General features: G+C 47.5%; 1 protein-coding gene across 4 annotated transcripts in view; it reads left to right on the top strand.

Moving 5' to 3' along the window:
* Positions 1 to 19,729, top strand: part of TEDC1 (tubulin epsilon and delta complex 1) — a 62,643-nt gene extending 42,914 nt beyond the window's left edge. For 2 of the 4 annotated variants that reach the window (XM_025153038.3, XM_422217.8), the window contains 2 exons: positions 2,213 to 2,425; positions 18,486 to 19,729. In XM_025153038.3, coding sequence (XP_025008806.2) covers positions 2,213 to 2,425; positions 18,486 to 18,845 — 573 coding nt within the window. In that variant the 3' untranslated portion in view covers positions 18,846 to 19,729. Of the gene's footprint in view, positions 1 to 2,212; positions 2,426 to 3,743; positions 3,865 to 11,728; positions 11,869 to 18,485 lie in introns of those variants that run through there. The other 2 variants (XM_040704822.2, XM_004943158.5) reach the window with 2 other exon arrangements.
* Positions 19,730 to 24,201: the final 4,472 nt, after the last annotated feature.

Raw genomic sequence — 24,201 nt, 5'->3', positions numbered from 1 at the left:
TGCCTGATTCAGCAGCTGAACTTGCATGTTTCTGTAGGAAGACAGCTATTTAGCATCTCCACATCTTTGCATGCTTGCTTCTTTTTTTTTCTTCTCTTTTTTAACAAGTGCAGCAAGCTGTCAAGAGAATTTTCTTCCATACTGTCTTAGTTGTGGGTTGTCAGATGATTTTAACATTATTATTAAAAAAAAAAAAACAAAAAGCCCACAACTTTTCAGAGTTGATAGAGCAGACATTTCTGCTAAATATAGGTGCTAGCCAGTTTTCTAGAGTTTGCTGTTAATGATACTTCCTTACTAACTGAAATAGGTTGCCTTTAGTTGTAGAAAAGACAACTTGTGATGCTTATGGGGGCGTGTGGCTCTGCCTTACACCCATCCCTGTGCTAAGGTACAGCCCTGCTCTCTGATATTATCCTGACATTCCTTCTGTGCGCTCATGTGTGCTACACTGGATGCAGAGAGTCGAGCAGAAAGAGGTGGAACAGACTCCATGAAGGCAGCAGGGGCTTCCTTATTGCCCTGTGGCTGTATGGGAGCTGCTGCTCTTGCAGCTAGGCTGTGCCGCAGCACCCTGGCTGGCAAGGCTGAGGATGCTGGCTCTGAGATGCGACATTTACAGCAAGGCAGGGCAGTGGTCTTAGGCCAGAGTGTGGCTTGACTGCAGCAACAGAGGTGGCCGCAGTAACTTTGCTCTGAAGTTCTCTCATTGAATGAATTTCAAATTTAAAAAGAAAAAGAAAAAAAGCTTGGTGTTACTGCTGTGCAGACTGTTAGGCTGTCAGTCGTTGGTGACATCCTGCAGAGCTGCTGCTGGCTTGGAAAGGAGGGTTTTCAGGGTGTCCTTTGCCTTTCTTGGCTCTCTTGCAAGGCTTTTCCTCGTATCAGCCTAAAAACCTCTTGCTGCGAAGAAAGCCAGAGTTTTGTACCTACCTGCACAGAAAAAAGACAGCGAGAGAGAAAAATTATTCCCATCCTCTCTACAGCAACCTTCTATTAAAGTGAAGGCTGTTAGCATGTCACTGCCTTCCCAGTCCCTGTTTCTAGGCTAAACAAAATTGGTTCTCATAATGCCTCCTTGTAGGCCATTCCTTCAACTTCTGATAGCTGTTGCTGCTCCAGTATGGGATTTTCTATCCCATTTGTCTGTGTTTAACTTCAGGTGCCTCACCCGTACATCAGTGTTACGGTCAGCTCTCTTCTATCACAGAGACTTGTGTTTATGCTTTCTAAGCTGGTGCTTGCATTTATCAGGCTGACATTGGTGACGGGTGATTTTATGGCATCTCTACCAGCAGTGCTGCTGCTGAGCCAGTAATTACACCTATGTTTTTGCCTTGCCCACATGTTGGCCATGCTGCTCGGCTGCTGAATTTGCTCTTGCTGTTTTCAGATTGCTTCTCCAGTTTTGAAAGGTAATTTTGAATGCCACTCGTCCTTAAAAGAGATGATGATCTCTCCTGTTTGATGTTTTCTTGATAACAAAATGGGAATAAATATTTAATACCCTGAGTGAGGAGGGCTGGGTCTCTTAGTTATCCTGTTGTGGCACGAAGACTGTTTCTTTGTAATTTATGCACTACATTGTGCAGGTACGTACGTTTCAAGGACTCTGATCTTATTTGTTTTGGGTTTTTTTTTTGAGCTTCAAATAATGATTGCTATTTCTGAAGGCAGCTGCACAAATCATTTTATAGCCAGTGGGATGGTCAGGGCCAAGCAGAACTGACAGAGCCGGCCAGCCTGCAGCAGGGATCTCATGGAGTTCCTTGGCCTGGAGAGCTGGATGTGGACACAGATAGGATGTGGGTGTCACAGCCTACTATGGCACACAGCTGATGGGCAGTGTAAGCACAGCACTTGTCGTGGTCATCACTTTGTTACAGAAAGCCATGCAGGTAGAATTGAAGGGGAAAGGGCTTACGTAGTGCTTCTGCAGTATTGATTATTGTTGTCCCAAAGTGTGACTTTAGTGGAGAGCAGCTCCATGGCATGCAGTGCTTTCAGAAATGAGCTAAGTTAGCAGTGTAAGTCTTCTGTTAACTTCCATTAGAGTGAACTAAAGAGGTTCTCTTAAAATAGCTGTGGAATTGTAGAACTGTACCCCGAGACAGCAGCAGTACATTCCTAGCCATGGGCTGCTGGGAAGAAGGAGGGGGGAAGCATTTTAGCACCTGCCAAAAAGAAACTTCTGTTGTATTTTTTCTTTCAGGAAACCGTGTTAGATAACATGGCTGAAGAGGGAAGCCTGCGCACGGTGCGGGACGCTCCCGTGGAGACCAGCAGGCTGCAGGAGGGGGCCACGTGCTGCCCCTGGGCTGAAAGCATGACTGTGCAAATCGACAGGTTGTCTGGGGAGATGACAGCTCTCCACAGCCAGCTGCAGGAGCTGGTAGCACGCCGAAGGTCTGCCTGGTGTCAGAAGGTGAGGTTTGGGGCGGCTGTCATGATGGGAAGCAACTCCTCAGATCCTTTGTTTTTCAGCTCTCCTTGCTGCGTCCCGTCTCAGGGCAGCCTCCCTGTTGGTGCACTGTGTCAGCCTACAATTGCTTGTCTGTTTATGCCCACAGCATGCCAGGTGCTCTTTCAAACACAAAGTAAGCAGGTGTCCCAGAGAGGCGGTGTGCTGAAAACAAAGCAAGTGTTCTTGCATTTGGAAGGGAAGGCATCAAAGGATAGGGGTTACAGAGGAGAGAATGAGAAGAGGGGGGAAGTTGTGGCAGCCTCTGGAGGGGACGGAGGCAGCAGGCTGAAAGCATCTGTAATGGTTGCAGCAAGAAAAATACAAGTCAGGTATTCACAGGGAAAGGAGGGTGTGAGAAGCCAGAACTTGTCTTCTTTCACTGAGTTAGTCTTTGAAATGCCTGATGGGAGAAGGAATAAGAAGGGTTTGAAACCTGTGAAGTGAGAGAAGGAACGGAGTGCAAGTTTTGGTGCAAGAACAGACTGGGTGTGGGAGGTTGGCTGAGGAGGAAGGCAGGTGATAGGAAGGAAATGTACATGGTGTTCGCTGGCATAGAGATGGGGGGGGCTCAGAGAAGCACCCAGAGGGGCACTGGGGCATAAATAAAAGAGCTGTTAATGTAGATGTGAGAGATGAATCTGAATATTAGCATGCTGGCACAAGGAGAAGAAGCGGTGACGATGCAGGCATAGAAAATAGCATTTTGGTTACAGTCACGAAGGGGAAAAAAGGATTACCAGAGAATCTATGAAACCAATTGATGGGAAAGAAGTGAAAGAAACAGTTGGGTCAGGTAGAACAGTAACAAAACTCTGTGTCACCGTTCTGTATCCATATTAACTCAGAATTGTTAACTTTTGGGTTTTTTAGTTTGAAGTGTGGGTAGTTGGGATTACAGATCAACTGTCAGGATGAAAGGTAGCAGATATTTGCTCGAGAGTTCAAAGGAATCTGGCATGGGAAAAAATGTATGGAGAAAAACTGGATCACTCTCTTCCACTGCAGGGATAAGGAGCCAGCTGGGCTTGTTTGGATAGGGGCAGGCAGGAGGAGCTGCTGCTTCGTATCGAGTGTGCAATCCTTCCCATGGGGCACTGGGGATATGAGCAGTGTGAGTGAGTTCAGAGTCTGTTGGATACATACTTTGAAGAAGAAATCCACCAAAACTTATCCAATACACAAATGCAAATGACAAGCTTGGCGAGTTGCAGGATAAAAATCATTACAGGATGGGAGAATATTCTGAAGTATCTCCAATATATGTGCTTTGATCTTGCAGTCTTCTCCAGGCACTTGCTGTCAGTCACAGTCAGATGGGGTGCTGGTCATGCAGGTCTCTGGTGTGGTCTGACTTAGATTTGCTTTTATGGCAAAACGGAGATGAATGTTGCAGGACAGCTCAGACTTTGAATTTAAAAGGTAAACTTCCCACTGTGTGATTTCCAATATGCTCTGACTCCTTTTATGTATAACATTATATGTGCCTGTTAAATATGATGTAGTAATCACACTAACTTTTTATGCTCTAATTTGGAGATGAAGTCCAATAATGTTAACTGATGAATGCTGCACGGTACGTTGAAATGGATGCACTGATTGTTTTTGAATGATGTTTGGTCAAGTTCCACTGTTTCTGAGATTCACAGAATGTCATTTGAGTGCATAACTGTAGGAAACAAATGGAGTGTGTCTCGGTGTGTTGTTAAAAGGATAGTTTATCGCAAGTGCTTCCTCTTCTGCATCCCCTGGAACAGAATTGTTTCGTAATGCTGCTACGTGACAGCATTTTGGAAAGCCTGGAGGTCAGATGACTCTCCATTAATCCTCTTTAAATCAACCCTTCTTTCTGTCAGTGAAGCTGCCTACGTGATGCTTTCTGCCTGCAGTCTGCCTTCTTTCCCCCAGCCAGGATGCTCGCTGAGTGCAGGCTGCTCTATCAGTTGTGCCCCCTTCAGTCCTTTCCCTGGAGAAATAAGCTTATCACATCTTCTGTATTCTTTTTTTAGTCAAACAAAGAGAAGTTACAGCGGTAGCTAAAGTGGTCATTATCTCTAACGTTGTATCTTGTGATAGTGAGGCATCTGGAAATTATCTTGGCTCTCACAAGCATGCCCATATGAGGGACAGTAAGTTTTATTATAGCTGCTGTGCCCACTGCGTTGTACTTCATGAGAACCGTGATAATCCACCAAGTAATTATGTTGGTTGTTAGCAATGCGCCTGGTGTCTGTGCCAGGCAATTGAGTAGAAACTATTCCAAAGAACTGAGGACATGTGATTAGATGTGATATTCTGGGGAAGAGACAGGCACAGTTCTTAAAGGGAGGAATCACAAATCTAAAATCTGCTGGAGCTCTTGGAGAGGGACCACTGAGTGTGTGGGCAAGGGAGGTTGAGTTGGCGTCATCCACTTGCATTTAGAAATGGCATTTGATAAAGTTCCTGAAAGGATTCCCAACCAAAATGGACTGCCCATGTGAATTTGTTTCCCCTGACCCTTGAGCAAACACAGCAGGAAGAGGAGAGCAGGAGTCTGTGATCATTTGCACAGGGAGGCGAAGAGCAAGAGGCCCAAGTGGAAGAAGCTCAATCACTGGGAGCACACGTGAAGGACAGCAGGGAAGGATCAAGGGCTCTCTTAGAATGATAGAATGGCCTAGGTTGGAGAAGACCTTAAAGATCATCCACTTCCCAGCCCCCTTCCACGAGCTGGATTGCCAGCCACCAGATCAAGCTGCCAAGGATCCCATCCAACCTGGCCTTGAACACCTCCAGAGATGGGGCATCCGCACCTCTCTGGGCAGCCTGTTCCAGTGCCTCATCACTTTCTGAGTAAGAAATCTCTGCCTAGCATCTCACCTGAATCTTTTAGTTAAGTCTTTGGGTTTAAAGCCATTCCCCCATGTGCTATCACTATCAGACTGCAGAAAGTGAATTCCCTCCTGCTTCTAAGCTCCCTTCAAGTACTAGAAGGCCACACTGAGATCTCCACTACCTTTGTGGTACTGAATAATGAAGTGATAAAATGTCAGATAAAATGGGATGGGAGATAAATGTGATAAAAACACATCTGAAGGGAAATCATAATTTTATGTCTGTTTTTGTGATCTGGCCATGGTGTCGTGTGAATGAGCTCTAGGGGTTATAGCAGTAGTTCTGTGAAAATGTCAGTGGTCTCAAATAGCAAATTAAATCCTAAGAATTGTAAGCAAAGCAGAAAAAAGTGAAATTGAAAATATTTCTATCGGTTTCTGGTACACCATGTGCAGTTCTGGTTGTTGTCTCTGAGCTAAAAGAAAGACGTGGCTGAGCTGGAAAAGGCATAGGAAGGGGAAGTGATGATGACCCAAGCTGTGAAAGGGTTTCTGTGCAAGGAACGTTCAGCTGGTTTAGGGCTGCTTGCTCTGCAAGAGGAGGCAGTGAAGGGAAGTATCACGCTGGAGCAGGAGCAAACAACGGTACTGTGCTGCTGCTCCTTCATTCTCATGACTGGGCAAGTTAATGAAGGGAAGGATCTGTTGTTAAGCAATAAATATGAAAAATGTTCTCTGGCCAAGGAAGCCCTTCAGCCAAAAACTGCTAAAGTTTAGGAAGTTGTGTCTTCCAGTGAAGTATGGCTATGTATGTGTCTAGTGCTGAACTTCTCCTCTTGCTGCTCGCTGCTGAGCTGTGTTGCAGACAGGCTGCTGGGTTAGGTGGGCTTTGAAGGGTCTCTAACATAAAGATGGAAAGACTACAGTGAGATAGGAATTTCCAAATACAAAGAAGTTTCTGTGGAGGGAAGAGATTTTTTTTTTTCCTATGCTTTCCATGGATGGGACAAAAATGTGCTTGAATTACAACACAGTTCTCATTTCATATTAAAGAAATAATTTCCTCGGACCCTCTACAAAGCAGGTTATGCAAATACCTGTCAGGGATGGCTGAAGAGGAGCTGGGCCTGCTGTACGACTGTGGGTTGGGCTTGAAACCTGAAGCTGTGATTGACGGATTTAGGACAAGGTAGAGGTATTTCAGGTGTGTTAATGTCAGTGCTATGCCATGCTATGCCACAGTGTCTGGTGTGCAGCACTAAACACAACTGCTCGCTATTCAGGATGTGCTATCAAGGCAATATATCCGGCTTTTATAAGATTAATAATTTGTACAGCGTGATTCTGGTGGAGAAAACTATCCATCTTTAATCCTTTAAAATTAAGTAAGTTCTTTTCCTCAGGAAAGCATTTTCTTTTGTTTATCTCTGCTTGCTCCCAGCCCTTTTTTTTCCCCCCAGTTTTGTGCTTGGAACGACCCTGAAACCATTCCCCTTCAAGGACACTGACTGAAGATAACTGAATGTTGCTATGGGATTTGGGTGATTCGTGAAACCCTGATTAATATGACATTTTAACTGATACCCATCTGCAGGCAGAATTGTGTTTGGTATCTTGGAGGAGAAGAGGTGTCAGACATACCTGTATGGGCAGAGGTGTGATCTGAATATGTGGCTTTCTTATAGTTAGCTCTGCTCTTTTCCCTTCAGCTCTATTCTTTTCCATTCAGCCCTGGGTAAATAATCACTTCTTCTTGGATGACATTTTGGTGGTTAAGCCTTAGAAATGCTTCCCTGCTTGAAGAAAAATGTAACTGAAAAAGAAGTTTGAAAACAGATCTTGTTTGTTTGTGTGTTCCTTTCTAAATATTTATTCTCTGCTCCTCTGTTTGAGGGGGATCTTGATTTCAGGTTAAACATTCTGTATCCAGGAGCTGGAGCACAGGATGCGTGACTCCAAATGAGGATCCTCCTCAGGTTTAATCACATAAACGCTCACCTGCTACTGAGCTTCTGTTGGAGCTTGTGGTATTGTCATATGGGACCTTGGTGTTCGATAGGGTTTAAAAACAAGCTAGACTCCTTTCAGGTGATGGTGTGTTGGAGCTTGCTCATATATGCATCTCTGAGGCATGGCTGAGAGGGGGTCAGAGCCGTTAAACTGAGCTTGAATGTACTCTCTCCATGTTTGAGTCCTCTCCAGAAGTTCCAGCTGTGCTGGTCTACCCATGCCTGAGCACAAGAGCACTGGGAGCTGATGGAGGAGCTGTGGTCCTGCTGCCACTGCATGGTGAGGCCTAACCTGCATGGGAACTAAGGCATGGGCAGTGTCTGTGCATGGGTGGGGAAGCAGAAATAACATTTCCCCCCTCCCCTGCATGGCTGGTGGGGCCCAGTATGGTGTGTGCTGGCTGCCCAGTGTGTGCCCAGTGTGTTCCTCAATGCAGGGCCATGTTGCTGCAGCCTGAAGCACAGGCTTCTGGCAAAGCAGCAGCTGAGCTCTTGGTGGAATGCTCTCCGAAGCTTTGTCAGGAGCTCTTTATTCTCTTTGAAAGCAAATTGTTCCCGTTTCATCTTGTCTATTTTTGCTGTTTATTCTCGTTCTCCGGGCTTTCTGCTAATATGAAGATATCAGTGCAGCGAGTGGTTAATAATTACCCAGGCTGTGGGGATGCAGGAAGCGGAGGAGTGCTGGGGATGGTTGGGAGCAGTCAGCATATTCCCTGCCCCGGTCCCAGAGTGTTGTTGTGTTCCACTTTGAAAACCTCCATCTGGAGCATCAAGCAGCTGTCAGTGGAGCTTTTCATGCAAAAAGGAATTGAAGAACTAGCAGAGCCACAAGAGCAGCTTTTGGAAGTGTATGGTTGGCTGGGCCCAGATGCCTGCGTAGGGGAGGAAACCCAGAGAGATCAACAGAAGCATCCATCAAAGGGAGCAGTGGAGGACATGGACGGGAGGGTGGCAAGGAGGGACGGGGCTAATGGCTTTTATGTGTAGTTTGTATTTCGTTAAATGTAGGATTACATTTGCTGCTGATGGAGCTGCCAAGGTATTAGCAGATTTAGGTTATTAGAAAGCATAGACTTGCTGTAAGCAGTAGGGAGTATGGTGTTTAAGGGATGGAACGCTTCCCCTATGAGGACAGGCTGAGAGAGCTGGGGCCGTTCAGCACGGAGAGGAGAAGGCTCTGGGGAGACCTGAGAGCAGCCTGTCAGGATCTACAGTGGGGTTATGAGAGGGAAGGGGGCAGAATCCTCAGCAGGGTCTGTGAAACAAGACAAGGGAAATGGTTTCAAACTAACAGAGGGGAGATTGATATTGGATAGAAGGAAGAAGGTTTTTACACTAAAGGCAGTGAGGCACTGACACAGGTTGCCCAGAGAGGTGGTGGGCTTCCCATCCCTGCAGACATTCAAGGCTGGATGGGACACTGAGCACTTGATGGATTGCAGGGAAGTTGGACCAGATGTCCTTTAGGGGTCCCTTCCAACTCATATGATTCTATGTTCGTGTGTGTGTTCTCTTTTTGCTTATGTATTTTGTTGTGTTGCTTTGTCAGGTTTTTTTTATCAGGCTTCCTAACAGATCAGGCTGCTTTCTTTCAGTGCCCGTGGATGCTGTGGTGACACCCAGGTGACAGCTCCAGGAGGCACTGAGCTCTGCCCTGTGCTGGAGGGAGAAAGAAAGAAGCCGTCTCTGTGCATCTCTATTCTCCACAGCAGGATCTGATGTTTGCATTAGACCCAAGGCCCTTAGTTAGCCTGGCTCAAGTGAAAGCATGGGGAAAGTTCCTGCACGTGAGCAGAGCTGGGAGGATTTTAAAATAATCTTGTTCACTTCTGAGAACTTCAGCCCATTACTCAGATTTGAGTAGTCAATGCTAAGCTTGCAGCACACAAACAGACGCAGAAGATGAGTATTTATTCTTTGTTTGCAGATGTAACTTGCTGTGCAGACTGCTGAACGAGTGCTGAACCGTGTGAGAAAGACCCCGTAGCAGTTCCTAAATCAGCAAACTGATTTCAAACACATAAAAACTGGAACTGAAAATAAATCACCCCACCTGACGCTTTTCATGGGGCTTATATATTCTAAAGGACTCCAGCTCCATAAGGAAGGCAAAAACATTAAAAGCCGGAGTGCTGTCTCCTGTTCTGCCTGCAGAACTCAGGGGTTTGAAACGTGGCTGGGATTTTGTCTTGTTCCCCAAAAGATGCAGTTTTCCCTTCCTTAGCCAAAATGCAGAATGTGTGCTCAGGTGACAGGATCACTTAAGGCACAATCGATAACCAGTGCTGATATTTTACTCGTGTTATTTACTGACGTGTTGGATACCGACCAAGGCAGTGAAACATGCAGTAAATGCAGCTGAAGAATTATACTCCAATAAATTTTAGATGAGCTTTATTTAACAATAAACTGTAAGGAAACGCATCCCAATGAGAGGACGTGTTTTGTAGCCACTGTAAATGTTTTAGTGCGTTTCTTAAGAAATAAGTGCAGCACTTATGTTTTCACACTGAAAAGCACATCAGACATGGGCAAAAATTGGGAATGCCTGCAGGGTTCAGATGCGCAGTGTGTGTGTGAGATGGTGGCTCCCAGCACTGCCTTTATCTATTGAATGTGGAAGGCTGTAGGAGTGATGGGTAGGGATTTGGGGTCCCTGTGGCCACCCAGCTGCTGGGTTTCTGGAGCTGAAGCTGTCTGGTGCACGGTGAGCCGTGGTGTTGCATCCTCCTCTGCCAGGGCTGCATCGTGGGGGCATTGCTGCCTGATGGAGACCGTCTTAAACAGTGCAGCTGGTGGCTGTATTTTAGGGCAGCTCTACCTGGAACACACTTAGGGTGTTTTACTGAGCTTTTCCGAGTGGGTTTTTGGGACAGTAACTTCCAGAAGGTATCTGGATTGCTTTTCACAGCTCAGGGCAGACCATCAGGATGAGTTCTTCCTCCACCAGCAGAAGTTGTAAGTTGCATATTCCACAGCACTGCCTGGTTTTCAGATGAGTTGATAGGAGCTTGGTGCTTCTGGGAAAGGGGCTGTTTGTACTGATGCTTAACTGTGAGTTTCTTTTTTTCCTTCTTAAAACCTTGGCCTCGTCCTCCCAGCTGTCTGCCCTGAAACCAAGGGTGCTTGATCATAAGAGAAAAAAGTATCTAACTCATTTCTGTGTCTGTCCCTTGTGCTTGTAGAAGAGCTGACATAAAAGTAAATCTGTAATTTAATATTGTCAGATCTCTTCTTCCTTGACAGAAATGCATCTAAATAAGGCTTCAGCGCACTTCTGAGTTCAGAACTCACTGCTCGTGACTGTTTGTCTCATCAGCTCTCTCCAAGCTGTGAGAGATGTCAGACTTTTCCCTTTGCAGGCTGTAGCTGCAGGGCTCACCCTGTGCCTCCTGCCGGCATCACGATGGCCATTCAGGCAGCTTTGTGCCCACTGCAGCCACTGCTCACCAGCAAAGCTGTAAGAGAAACTCCTTTAGCTGAACGAGTGTTCGGAGCAATGACTTTCGAAAGCTTTTTCACTGAAGCTCTGCAAATGTTTTATGCTGACAGATCTCCATGTGAGGGCTAGCACTCATTTGCCCTGTGCCACCGTTGTGTTGGGTTGCTGGAGTGAGCTTCGCCTGCTCAGAAAGCCCAAGTCCAAGCAGCTCTGTGTGTCCTGGCCTGGCTGCTTTCGTGCTGTACAGAGCACTGCAGCTCTGCTCGTGTAGCACTGGAGCCCTCCAAGCCCAACGAGTCACCTACATCTGAGCAGGTATCTCCTATCAGCAGTGTTTGTCTGCCGCCCGAGATAAAAATTGGGAAGAACAAATTGAAAAATAAGTGAGCAATTTATTACACGGAGCAATACTTGTCTGCTGCCTTCCTCTGTAATTTGTCGCTGTCAGTCTTTCCTCAGCGAAGCTCCACAGCCTTTTTGCAAGTGTCTGAATTACTGAAACTGACGTACTGTGCTTTTCATTTCATACTTTTTCAGTTTGTGCATGTTCCTATATAAATTCCTGTGATCTTTTAATTGAATTCCAAGATTTAAATAGTGTAAAGATAAAACTAATTAGGAGGGAATAAAAGGCTAGTCGGCTACATGGGATTTTTCTGCCTATTGCAAGTACTGAAGACTTAGAATTTGGAGACAGAAATTATTCCCCTGTACACTCAGAACTGTGTGCCACGTGGGGTTTTTGCAGGTCTAAACTTCATCTCCCTGTGTCACTGATGGAGAACCTGCAAGCTGGTGTTCCTGGCTGGAGCCGTTCCACCTTCACAGCGTGGTGGGACCATACTGAGGGGGTTGCCTACCTTAGGAGAAGCAGCTGAAGGGGTTTAAATAGTCCAGTTAGTGTTTGGGGTTTTGTTCCTGCCTGGTTCTGTCATGGGAGGTGCTTCAAATATCATGTTTCGTCTTTGATCCCTATCTGTTTTTCTCTTTTTGAGTTCAGTACTCCTCTGAAGTTAAACACTGGCAAAGCAAACTGCTGCTACTAAAACCCGAGGAACAGATAGTTCAGAAAATATCCAGACAACAGGGAACGTTCTCCTAGTGAGAGGCTTTCAGCCCTGCCCCCTTGCTGCTGCCCTCAGGTATGTCCTTTAACAATCCCACCCCACCGCTGCCCACGCAGCCCTGGGGCACGCCGCTCAGAAGCCTCACAGTTTGGTTGCTTTGGGGCCTAAGAGGATTAATTTCCCTCTTGCTTTTTCCTGTGCAATAGATATTCACAGGCTCAGCAAACAGGCACTGCGCTTATCACTTATGTGCTTTTGTGTTTCACGCTGATATTTGCAGGTTTACTTTGCATTTTCCTGTAAAGACCCTGGAAAATCTTCCTGACATTCCTTTCCTGGTCTCTTAGGCCGATGTCCTTTTCTGTTATCTGAAGCTGGTGTGATTTTTCTGACTCCTGTTGATGTGGTATTTTGATACGTGATGCCAAATACAGACTGACTTGATTCTCTTTATTAAAAACAAGAAGTCAACAGAAACGTGGCATGCCCTCATGCAAGGTCAGGGTCTGGTTACTCCTCTGGGTGAAATTGTGCTGTAAGAAACACTTAACTTTCTGTTGCTTTGCTTCCTCACCGCCATTAATGCTTTCTATTAGAGAACAGCGTGGATGCTGTCCTGTAGTCTTATGAAGTGCTTTGCACTGGTGAGCATATAGTGGGGGAAAGAAAGCACGCAGCAGCAGTGCCTGGCCAGACTCTTGTGGTTGTTCTCACTGAATGCAGCTAAGCACGTTTGTGATATTAAGCTTGTATTTTTAGTTTCTCCCCAGAGGACTCCTCCCCCAGCTAAAAGCTGGCCTTCCATTGCTGGATAAAGTAGGTGCATTGCTGCTGTGGCATCCCCGTCAATTTGTTTTGCACTGACAATAGGTGTGCCTGGGAGCTAGCGTTTGAATAGAGGACGCCTTGCTTAAAATGCATAAGATGGAGATGTATACATTCCTCTCTAATTGCAGGAAATTGCAAATCCGGGCAAAATTTGGAATGCAGCTGCTTGTATAATTACATCTCCTGTCAGTTGCTGTAGCTCAGCTTTACAGCCCTTCTAAAATGCCTTCGTAGTTTGTGGTACAAATAACGCACACATGAATATTACTTTGATATCGCCCCTTTTGGGTTATTCTCCTTCATTTCCAGAGGCCTAAGCTGTTTCTTCTTGCTGAACTCATAATGAGCGTGAGAAATCAGTAATTATATTGAGGTGAAACGTTGCTGCTAGCTATTTGTTAAGCCAAAGCTTTGAGTTTGTAGTAAGAAATACCTACGTGTGTACCTCAAGCCAATTGGATCTGCTTTGCAGCTTCAGGTATGGGATGTGTGCAAACGAATGGTGTTTCTGGCTTTGTGAAATAGGAGGCAATGGGCTCATTGGAAAAGTGCTAGAGATTGTTGGTAGCTAAGTGGTACTGCCTGCTACTGATCATCCATTGAAGAATAAACACATAGGTGACCATTCTGGGCTTAATGAGATGGGTTGGCCTCACTTACACCACTGTCACAATTGCAAAGTGATTGAAAAGTTGGATGGGATTAAGGGGGAGGGGGGGTAATAGAGGAATGATTCTATCCCTCTTCTGGAGAGGTTAGAGAAGTGGAATTGAACCAAGGCAAAGTTGCTGCTGGATGATGTTCTCTGAGTTCCTAGGCAGGAGTGGAGTTGTGAAGGCACAAGACTTATTTGAGGTGAGAAATGGCATAACAAGACCCAGCGGCTGAGGCAAAGCTTAGCACGAAGATGCACATTTCAAGCTGTAAGTGTATTTTACTGCTGAAATAACACTGTGATAGAGTTTCCATCAAGTGGAGCTTGTGTTTAAGAAAAAAGTGTGTTTCTAAAGGAGACCCCGTAGCTTACCAAAGGTAGTGGAACACAGCCCAAATTACTGGGTGAGATACCCTAGCCTGCGCTATACAGAAGGTTAGGCTACTTAAGCACTTCATTTTAGCTTTAAATCTGTAAATGCATGCGTGCCTTGCTATTAAATGGGCTATTTCAGAAGAACATCGTGTCTCTTTGTGCACAATCAAGGATCACACAAGAGGAAGGGAACCTCATTTAGGCACGGCAGTGTGGGAAGTGTTTGGCTGTTAAAATAGAAAATGATGGTTACTAGAGCTTTTAACTGGTTATTCTTCAGGTCGTAGAAATTGCTGCAGAAAATTAAAAACCTTGAAAGCTTATCACAAAGAGGCTTGATTCAATGAGACAAGTTTTATAGAGCTGCGGTGCCAACTCTATCACTTCCTTAGAGGTTTGAAATTACATTTGGGCGAGTTGCTCTAAGATATAGATTGGAAATTAGAATAAGGTGGGTTTTTTTTATAGTAAAGCACCTGCTTTACTCAGTGTTGTAGTGTTTCCAGAATAGCTTATTGCAGGCTGCTGTTACTTTATTCTTGTCTTTCTGTATAGGCAGCAAGTATCTTTATTAAACACTGGGGGTCTGATATTTTTGGGGGGGGGTGCTGTTCAGCAAATGTTTGTACTTTGTAGGGCGAAAGGTATCAGGTGATTCTGCCCCCATAGCAAGAGCAGCGTGGCTTGGTTGCTTGGATATCGCATCCATTCACATCTCCTGATTTCCTTCCATTCCCCAACCCAGAAGACGAGATCTGAGGTTTTGCTGTTGGTTCCTGTGGCTGTGAGCACAAGCAGCTTCCTTCAGGTGCAGCACTGAGTGGGGCAGAGCGTCCCTTTGCTTCGTGAGGCTGCTTTCAGGTTGCCACGTGAGGTGGTGCCAAGCTGAGATGCAGGCATCCAGCATTGGCAGATTGCCACTTCAGTTAAGTCATTACTGGAAAGGCCTTAAATAATGCTGTGTGGTTACCTGGAGGTTTCACAAGAGCTCTGAGGGATGCTGTGCGTTTTGGCAATGTTCTGTCCCAGTGTGTTCATGTCCAGCTTGCTGCCAAGCAGAAAAAGAACACTTTTTGCATCATTCTCACTGCACTTCTCATTAGCGAGCTGTTAAAAGTCTATGAGGCGGAGCGGCCTCTCGGGGGTGTTTGAGCCTCATAGAATGAGACACAACTCTGGGAAGCTCATTACCAGCAAGGTGCAGGCAAACAGGAGGGAGCTGGGGAAGCCACAGCAATTAGGAAGGGCTGAGTTTTGAGCAGCCATGGGATAAATGGCTTGCTCGTCTTCAGCAGCTGGTGAAAGCAGACCTCCCACAAGGTGAGATGTGGACTTTGGAAACATAGCAGGCTTTGTCAACTCTGAAACGTGCAGGGGGACAGCACTTTGGTGTGGGTTCTCAAGTGTGTGTAACTGCTCTGTTGGAATTACAGGTGTGCTGAAGGGCTGGGAGCTGCTAACCGGATCGGTGCTGGCTGCAGAGCAGGGGATGCGTCAGCTGGAAGATGCTGCTTTCTTATCAGCTGCTTCCCTCTAGTTCAGCATGGCTGTTCTCAAAATGCACTGGGTCCCTCTGGGGTGAGGTTGGCTCTGTAGGAGTGGAGACGCCGATCGTTGTGTTGTATTTATCCGATGCGGGTGCGCAGCGCTTGTCAGACAGCGCTGTGTTCCTAATGGGGAATTCAAGTTCCAGCTGGTAGATTGAGACCGAAAGGCAGAGCTGTGGGATGGGAAGGGGTGGGCAAGGAATGCTGAGGCTCCTAATCCTTTACAATATGTTTGTTTAATATAAAGTGGTCTGCTGAGATTGTTTTGCCGCGCGGAATAATCATTATGTGCTGACTAATGGGAGACAGCAAGCTGTTAAAGAGCATCAATTAACCATACAGGAGGGATGTTAGTGAGTGTTTTCACAAGTCTTCAGGATGTGAAGAGTAAAGAACATTACTGGAAGGCAACCCCAAGAGATTTGTAGCTATTCGAATCTACAAAGAGCAGAAAGAGCGTGTGTTGAAGATGTATGGGGTTACAGAATTTACCTTTATCAGGAAGAGCATTGCAAAGAATACACTGAACTGGCTCTCCAAATTGCCCTGGTATGACGGGAATAGCACTTTGCTCAACTTGTCCTCTTATTTCATATCCATTAGTTGAAGATTTTCTTACTAAATTCATCTAACATCATTGTTCCAGGAAGTGCTGGTCCTCTTCACAGAAGGCAGCATGTGCAGTGCCTTTCTGATGCTGTGTTTCCCTGGCTGCTGTCCTTGTCCTTGCCTCTGCTATGGCTTCAGTACAGTAATTCCTACCTCAGCTGTTTCTGCACTGAGTTAAAACTCAATGCACTTAATGCTGAAAGGAGCACGCTCTTCCATCTGGTCTTGCTCCATGGGTAATCACATTCTCCACCTTTGGCTGGTGTGAAAACCTAAGTTTCATTAGGAATACCTTACACAGCCCTGGCAGCATTCTGCCTGAGTTTAATGCAAAAAAAATGAATAACTTTTTGTGGGCTCTGCGTAGTGATTTTGTTCTGTGTAAGTAACTGCAGATTTTCCCCATCCCACGTCCCAGTGTTAAACCCGCTCCGTGCAAACTTCACTTTCCATTTATCCAATTCAATTTTGGCAACGGGGAGTGCAGATAAGCTGGAATTTGTTTTTTCTGTTTCATTCCTTCTGAATTGTTGTTAGAGAACTGAGCTTCACACACTCTCATAGCCAACAGTGAGAGGTGCCCTGGGCTTCCGTGGGGATTATGATAAAGAGCAACCCTTGGTTCTTGGACAAGGGCAAAGATAGACTTCTCTCTGCTTCAACTCCATTCAGATGCTTTAATCAGCAGAGGTCTCCTTTAACAGATGGTTCTGCATCGATAAAGCCTTTAGCAAGTTAGGAAAAAGTCAGAGCAACTTATTTCTTTTCTGACTTGATTGATTTTCTTGATCTCTGTTGAGGGTGGGGAGGGATAATGCATCGGAAGACTCTGGAGAGGATTAATTACTTGGCTGCAAAACACATGAAGATACTCTGATAAAAGACTTGGAATGAATGAATGAAGCCCTGGCTGCGCTGGTGTGTCAGTGGAGGAGTTCAGTAGTGCCTTCAGCTCTGACTGATCTCTGGTGTTTCAGAGGGATACCAAATATCCCCCAGCTTACAGAGAGCTGGTCAAAGCCCTGACGCATGAGATACCAATATCTTAATGCAGATCTGTGGGTTTAAAACCCCGAGGAGGAGTTCAGCTTCACCCCTGGCTGGGGATGGGAGGAGTGCAAGGGGTGTCATTAGCACCGAGTTGACCTGAGCTGAGCTTTGGCCAAAGGATTCATCCTTGGAGCGGCAGTGGAGCATTTCATGGTTCATTATCCTCACAGTAGGCAACAATGTCTGATTCTGAAGCTGAATATCTAGTTCATGTTTCCATCCATTTGATCTTCTTATGCCTTTGTCAGCAAAGTCTGGTCTCTCACCTCTATCTTTTTGACTTTTAGGATCTAAAACAAGTTGTGTCTCTGCATGAGTGGAATAGTTGGAGCTCTTGAAGTCGCACAATATAAGGCTTGTTTTCTGGGCTGTGAGTCATTGGGTGACCTGCCTTTGAATCCTGCTCTGTTTCCTTTTGTTTGAAATTGCACTGTTTTTCAGCTGAGCTGATTTGGCAGCTGGCTGCCATCACAGAAAGCTGTGAGGCTGCCTTTCCCATTGCTGCCAGGTATGTGAGTCTGCTTGTGGCCCCAGCCCTGGTGCTCTCCACACCACACAGGACCTGCTTGGGCTCGGTAATGCAGCAGAGCGCTTTCTGCTGGGCTTTAGAAGTTGATGGGGCTGACGTGAGAGCTGTGAGAAGGCAAAACAGTGCCAAGATGGGGCAGGGAGAGGGCTGCTCAGTGGACTGCCCCATTGCCAGGCTGTGCCCTTCCCAGTTCCACCCACAGCTCTCCAGCCATCAGCTTGTGTTGAACTCCACCAGCCACCACCTGGAGGCTGCGTACAACATAATGTGCTGTGAGCCCAAGAACCGTTTCCCTGAAGTCCTCAGCAGGGAACCTCTTCTTGTGAATGTTTCCCCACTGACAACTACATTTTGAGATGAGTCACTGAATTCGTGCTTAATCCGCTTGTGAAATTGGCAAGGCAATTACCACCTTGCAAGTTCTTCAAATCAAATTGTTAGTGAGCATTAAATAAAATGCTTTGGAGGAATCCCAGTATATACAATTGCTTTTATCCAGACTGCTCTGTCACAGGAAAAGCTTTGTTTTATTGGGCCTATCTTCAGTGCAAGTGTGCTGCCTGTAATTCATTTTGTTCTTAGCCTATACTTCTTTGTCTCTGCTTCATTATTTTTGTTTTACTACTTGTTACCCATAATGAGAATGAAGGAACTGCTAGCTTCCAGTTGCCATCCCTCCTTTCTCACGTTGCCAAGTGCAGAAAGCATTTGCAAATGGAATGAGTGCCATTAGTCACGAAGCAGTTAATCAGTTCTGACAACACGGTGGCTGATAGCACGGCGGTGATGAAGGTCACTCTCCTGGGTTCCCCTTCGTGCTCTGTGTTGTGAGGGGAGAACACGGAGCCCTTGTGTGTTAGTCATCAGGGCAGGGGGTGCTGGGCTATGAAATGACCACAGGCAGCTTTTTGGTCTCTGCTGCTACCTGATAGAAAGCATGTTAGCTTAATTCAGTTTTTGCTGCTGTGCACTTGAGTTTACTCTCAGTTGGCTCCCGTTCCTTTGGTACATCCCAGTCCAAACATGACATTTCGTGTTGTTTTCTGGCACAGAAACCTACCATACCCTTCTCTTCTTTTTTTTTTTTATCTCTGCAGGTGAAAACAAGAGAGGAAGAACTGCAGAAAGAGGACTTCTCCACCAAACTAGGAAAGATAGAGGAATCAGTGGAGCTGAAACTACTAGATCTTACGAACCACGGTGCTCCAAACAAAAACAAAATGCATGGGTCATGCAGGCTGGTGTTTAGAAGCAAACGTTCTGCCAGCAAAACAGGCTTTGGTGGATCTGCATCCAAGGAGCCCGTTCCAGCTGTCAGTGCTACAGAGGTGATCAGAGAACTGCGGATGAGAGAGGCCAGCCTGCAGAGAGAGCTGAAGCAGCTGCAGGACGAGTGCAAGCAGAGGTTGGATGGAATTGCAGAGAGGTTGGATGGAGTGATTTGTATCTCTCCTTGAAGAGAGAAAGCTGGACTCAGAAGAACAGAGGAGTAGGCTTATTTGATCAGAACACACTTGTGCAGTTTGGCATGGGGGAGTGCGAGATGAGGATCCGAATGTGAGCTTTGATATTTGAGCCTGGGAACCGTAACTTGTTTCTGCTTTGTGACTTGCACTGGGGCCATAACCTCTGTGGTTCTGCCCGCAGCCTCTTTATTGCTAACCTTGCCAATTAAATTCTGCAGCAGGCCTTAGTGGGAGTGTGCTTAAATTTCCCTTTTATCTTTTAGATGTTTAGTTCTTCTGCCAAGCACTGGCTCTTTCAGGATGCTCGGCTGCTACACACAGCTTACTTTGAGGCTGCAGATTGGAGTACTAATTGCATTCAACATTTTCCAGCAAGTGGAAGCATTCATTAGTCAGAAAAATCCAGGTACTGGAGGACATACAAAGCACCAAGGCTCAGAGAGATGGGGAAAGCGTGCTATTTTAATTCAGCTGGTTTGCATATTTGTGGCAGCTATAAGGCAGCCACTGTAAAGAAAAACAAATGCCTTACAATAAATAAAGCAGCACGCTGACTTCATTTGCTGGTGTGATGCACTTCAAGTAATGAGGTTCTCAAAGAGAACAAAGTAGAAACCCATTCACCAAGTTATGAGTCGCAGTGCGATAACTTATGGGTCTGCTATAGGAAGTTGCTGTAAGATAGAGGTATGACCCTTGCTTCCATATGCGAAGAGTCTCCAAGCTCTTATCTCTGGAGGCTTCTTTCCCTGGGATATGCAAATGCTTTTCACTTGGCATGCATTTCCTGCCCTTTTCTGCTTTGCTCTCACTAAAGAATGTTTTTATATGTGAGCTGTACGCTGTCAGGAATAAATAAAAGGAAAAGAAAAGGGTTTGATTTCATTGTGAATTGCTCTGAGCAATGGGCTTTGCGTGGCCTGGCATTCTGCCTGCTGTCTCAGCTCACGGTGCTGATGGCCACTCTTGGCTCCTGCCTCAGCTAAATGTGAGCTACCTTTGAGGATCTTCCCAGGCATGGATTGCTGCTCTGCAGGTGGCAGTGCAGGTGGGAGCAGATGGGCAAGGCTCAGCTAGTTTCAACCCCCCTGCTATGTGCAGGGTCTTGCTCGTGGCTTAGCAGGAACAGGCTGCCCAAGGAGGCTGTGGATGCCCCATCCCTTGAGGCATTCAAGGCCAGGCTGGATGTGGCTCTGGGCAGCCTGGTTTGGTGGTTGGCGACCCTGCACATGGTAGGGGGGTTGGAACCCCACGATCAGTGTGGTCCTTTTCAACCCAGGCCATTCTGTGATTCTCATGCACCAGCATGGAGGTGTTAATAGCAAAGCGCAGTTTAGCGCGTTGCTCTGATGCAGTCGGTGCTTGCTTTCCCAAACATCTTGCTAGGAAAATGGAGTTGGCCATAAATACTTCACTGGCTGGTAACTCTGGCTTGCGCTACGTGGCTAGAAATATCCCTCCCCAAATAACTGAGCATCAGGCAGCTTGCAGTCAAAACAGGAGGTTTGCTTTGCAAAAGGCAAGCGAGGCATCTGCAGTCAGTGCTCCCGACAGCACTGCGCCTGCTGGTAAATAAGGGCTGCAACCTGTGTTTAAAAATAAGAGCTGCTGGGAGTAGCGATTTCCAGCATGGAGTGTTTTGGGTTCCCCGTGGGATTCCTCCAGCAGTGCCTGCGGGAGGATGAGCTGGTGGTGGTGTGAGTGTGTCTGCCTGATCCTGCTCATTGCTCTGCCCCTCAGCTGCTGGTGGGAAGAGATTCAGGGCCTGCCCTGTCCTTCTTTCCTCCTGGACGCAGCTCCTTTGGAGTATGGTGTGCGTGGTTCCGTGCCCTGTATCCTTGTGAGCATGGGGGGAGGGACCCAGGGCTGGTGGATCCCTGCCCTGCCACCCCTGAGGCCCGCCTGGGCAGGGAGGAAAGGCAAGGGAGAGCCTGGGTGATCTCTGAGCTCAGAAGACCTGGGCAGCTACAGGCTGGTGAGCCTCACCTCTGTGCCTGGGAAGATCCTGGAGCAGATCCTCCTGGAAGCCGTGTTAAGGCACACGAGGGAGGAACGGGTGATCTGAGACAGCCGGTGTGGCTTCGCCAGGGGCGAATTGCATGGCCAGTCTGGTGGCCTTCTGTGATGGAGTGACAAAGGAAGGGCAACTGATGTCACCTACCAGGACTTGTGCAAGGCCTTTGACATGGTTCTGCGCCACATCTGTATCTCTAGATTGGAGAGGTATGGAGTTGAAGGCTGGACTATTATATTGAGGCAATCCCAGATATGAGTGCAGACAGGGGGAAGAACTCAATGAGAGCAGCCCTCGGCGCCAACAATGGCAGCAAAGGCACCCGGACAGTAAAGCTTGATAGCAAGTTATTTACTTGGCATTGCCGTGTCTGCCAAAAACAATATTAGTATTGCCTTTCAATGAAGGGAACGCTCTGCTGATTAGCCACAGGGGCAGCATTTGTTCAGCAAAGCAGCTTTAATGGGCTTGTCTATCATGCTGTAACTCATAGCGCCAGGCAACAGGAGCTCCTGTGGCTGGGTGGGATGGTGGGATGGAAGGAGCGATGGGGTTCTGACTGCTTGGGTTAAGCTGTGCCCCGTTGTGCTGGGAGGTGCTGGTGCACCTTAGGATTTGTCCGCAGGCCCCGCTGCTCTGAGCATCCCTCAGCCTCACTGCGTGTCAAATGGAACGGGCTAATGAAGTGGATCGGGCTCTTAGCAGCGTGTTTGGTGAGTGAAGCTCTCACCTCCAGGCACTTGTTCATCTGTGCTAACGGTGCTCAGGGCTGTGCTGGGGAGGAGGGGACCTGGGGATCCTGCTCTGCTGCAGGCTGAGGTGCTCGGGCTGCTTTGGGGACGTTCCCTGCACGGCTCCCTGGAGGGGAGGGCTCTGCATGGGGTTTGGGTGCTGATCTGTGGGGCCTGGGAATGGTTAAAGTCATTTGGCTCAGGGCTTGCTACGCAATTAGTCATCGGGGTAGCGCAGCCTGATGTCACTGCTGTTTCCATGGTGATGGGAACAGGCAGGGAGGAGTGTGTGGATGAGAGCATCGCCATCCCAACGCCGTGGGTCTGGTCTGGGAGGAGCCCAGTGCATGGTGGGGTTTGGGGCCACCCTATCGTGAAGCATCCGCATCAGCTGGTCCCACAGCCCCGGTTGGCCACTGTGCATTGCACAGAAATGATGGCAGAAAAGATAATAGAAGCAGAGCAGAGGCATTGTCCCAATGGAAGGGAGCATCTCTCAGGTGCCGGTGCCAAAGGATGGGTCCCCATGCCCTACAGCCTGCAAGGAGAGGGACGTGACAACCTGCTTGTTAATGACAAACACCATTAGACATGATATGAAATACACGGCCAGATGAGTTGTGGCCTGGCCTGGGTCTGATTTACAGCACTCCAGTTACGGCAGGCTATTTATTCTACTTCCACCTCAGTGCCAGGTTAGCACGCTGCTCTTCCAGGCTGCACAGTGAGCAGGACCAGGAGCTGTGTGCATGCTGGGGCGCCCTGCTGCACCCTGCTCACGTCCCAGGCAGGTGTCGGGGCCGGGCTGCTGCTCTTCCACTCGCTGAGCATCGAGATCTAATTCGTGTTGAGGGCAAACTTAGGGAGCTGGTGGAGAGCGTCTGTCGGAGAGGTACAAGGAAGGGACCAAGCATAATGCAATTGCTTCATTTGAAGCAATTAGAGCGGAGCAAAACCGTGTTTTTTTTTCTAAACGGGTTCGATATTGGGAAGTGATGCACGGCTGCTTTTTTGTTAGTGCAGAGTCGAAAAGCAATCCTCCCGAGCACTGGGGCCAGCGTGGAGCTCTGACGTGAGCCACGGTGGGGATTCCCAGCCTGCATGGGGATGAGCTCCAACTCCCAGCACTCCTGGAGCCGGCACTGGGCTGTCCGAGGTGTGAGCTGTTGGCCTGAGCCAAATCGTATCCAACTAGAAATTAAGCTTTATTAGCCTAAATACAGCTGTGTTTTCAACAGCCCACTAACCTTTTCCTCTTTAATCTTTGCTTATGTCTTAAAAAATCCACTTTCGGTCTAAGACTGTCAGATTTAATCCTTTTTAAATATCCTTTTCCCTGGTGAGGCAGCAAGATTTCCCAGGCAGCCCTGAAAGTTGCAGATAAGATTTTGCTGGAATAAGACATCCAAATTAAACGAAGGCTGTATTTAGAGCAGCCTTTTGGGGGGTATCCCACTTTGTCTGTGTTTGTCTGCAACTTGCCAGCGTGCTTTTTGGTGCGGGATGGCTCATTTTGGTGCAGGATGAGCCATCATCCTCGTGGCAGCTTGGTGGAGCAGGAATGGGAGCTCTGTCCTGCAGCTGAGCTCGGAGCCCCTGGGCTGGGCAGCTGGTGCCCTTGCATAGCACACCGTGCTGGGCTGCCCTGAGCTGTTGATGCATGTCCTGCATCCCATACACAGCTGCACAGCCATGCACCCTGCGCCCTGCACGCCCTGCATCCCACCTTGCTCTCTGGCACAGCAAACCAGCCCCCTACTGCTGCTCACCCTATCAGAGCTGCTGGCAGCGAGCTCGGCTGCGAGCACTTTGCTGTCCAAGGCTGAACGCTGCGAGATGAAAGCTTTGTGTATTATTTCTTTTTGCTTCAAGTACGGCCGTTATCATTTCAAACCATCTTTAGTGCCCGCTTTTGACATCTTCCTTTCAGCCCCGCAGACTGATTTCCATTGGCCTGAAGAGTAAATCCTGCTGTTCTCAAGCCGGAAGAATTCTCTGCTAGAAATGGAGGCGAGGTTGGAACTGAAGCTCATACGTTCTCATTGGCAGCCCTAGGATGGAAATGGCACAGATGGAGCGAGGGCCCCCGGAGCGGCGAGAGTCCCAGCACAGAGCCTTCATCTTCTGGCATCGCCGTGTCCTTCCCTGTTTCTTCAACACCACCTTTAGTGTTGAATCACCCCTCCTCGCCCTGAGAAGCACTGCGTCCCACTGCTGCAGGGCCACTCAGTCTCCAGCACATCCCACCCTGATGCGCGCGTGGCGGATGTTGGGTATTGTAGCTGCAAGATTGCAAGCAGAGTGATTTATAGCTCGGGGCTTTTGTGACATCTTTTTCTTGTTTAATCATCTCTGCCTCACCCAAGGTGCAAGACTATCTTCCTGACAAAAGCAAACAGAAAGGAATTGCTTTTTGTCTTTCCTTCTCGCCGGCATCTGCTGAGGCTCCTTCCTTCTGTTGCACTCCGGCACGCAGCCCACCCGCTCCTATGGCTGTGCTGGGGCAGCTCCTGCCCTGGGGTGTGCTTCACTGCCAGCACACCCAGTCCGGAGAGGGGAAGCCCCCCCATTCCCTTCTAATTTGGCTATGGATGTGAAGCCC

This window comes from Gallus gallus, chromosome 8 (assembly GCF_016699485.2).
Source record: "Gallus gallus isolate bGalGal1 chromosome 8, bGalGal1.mat.broiler.GRCg7b, whole genome shotgun sequence".
Classification (NCBI taxonomy): domain Eukaryota; kingdom Metazoa; phylum Chordata; class Aves; order Galliformes; family Phasianidae; genus Gallus; species Gallus gallus.
The sequence above is the reverse complement of the archived record's forward strand: the minus strand, read 5'-3'. Positions and strand labels throughout refer to the sequence as shown.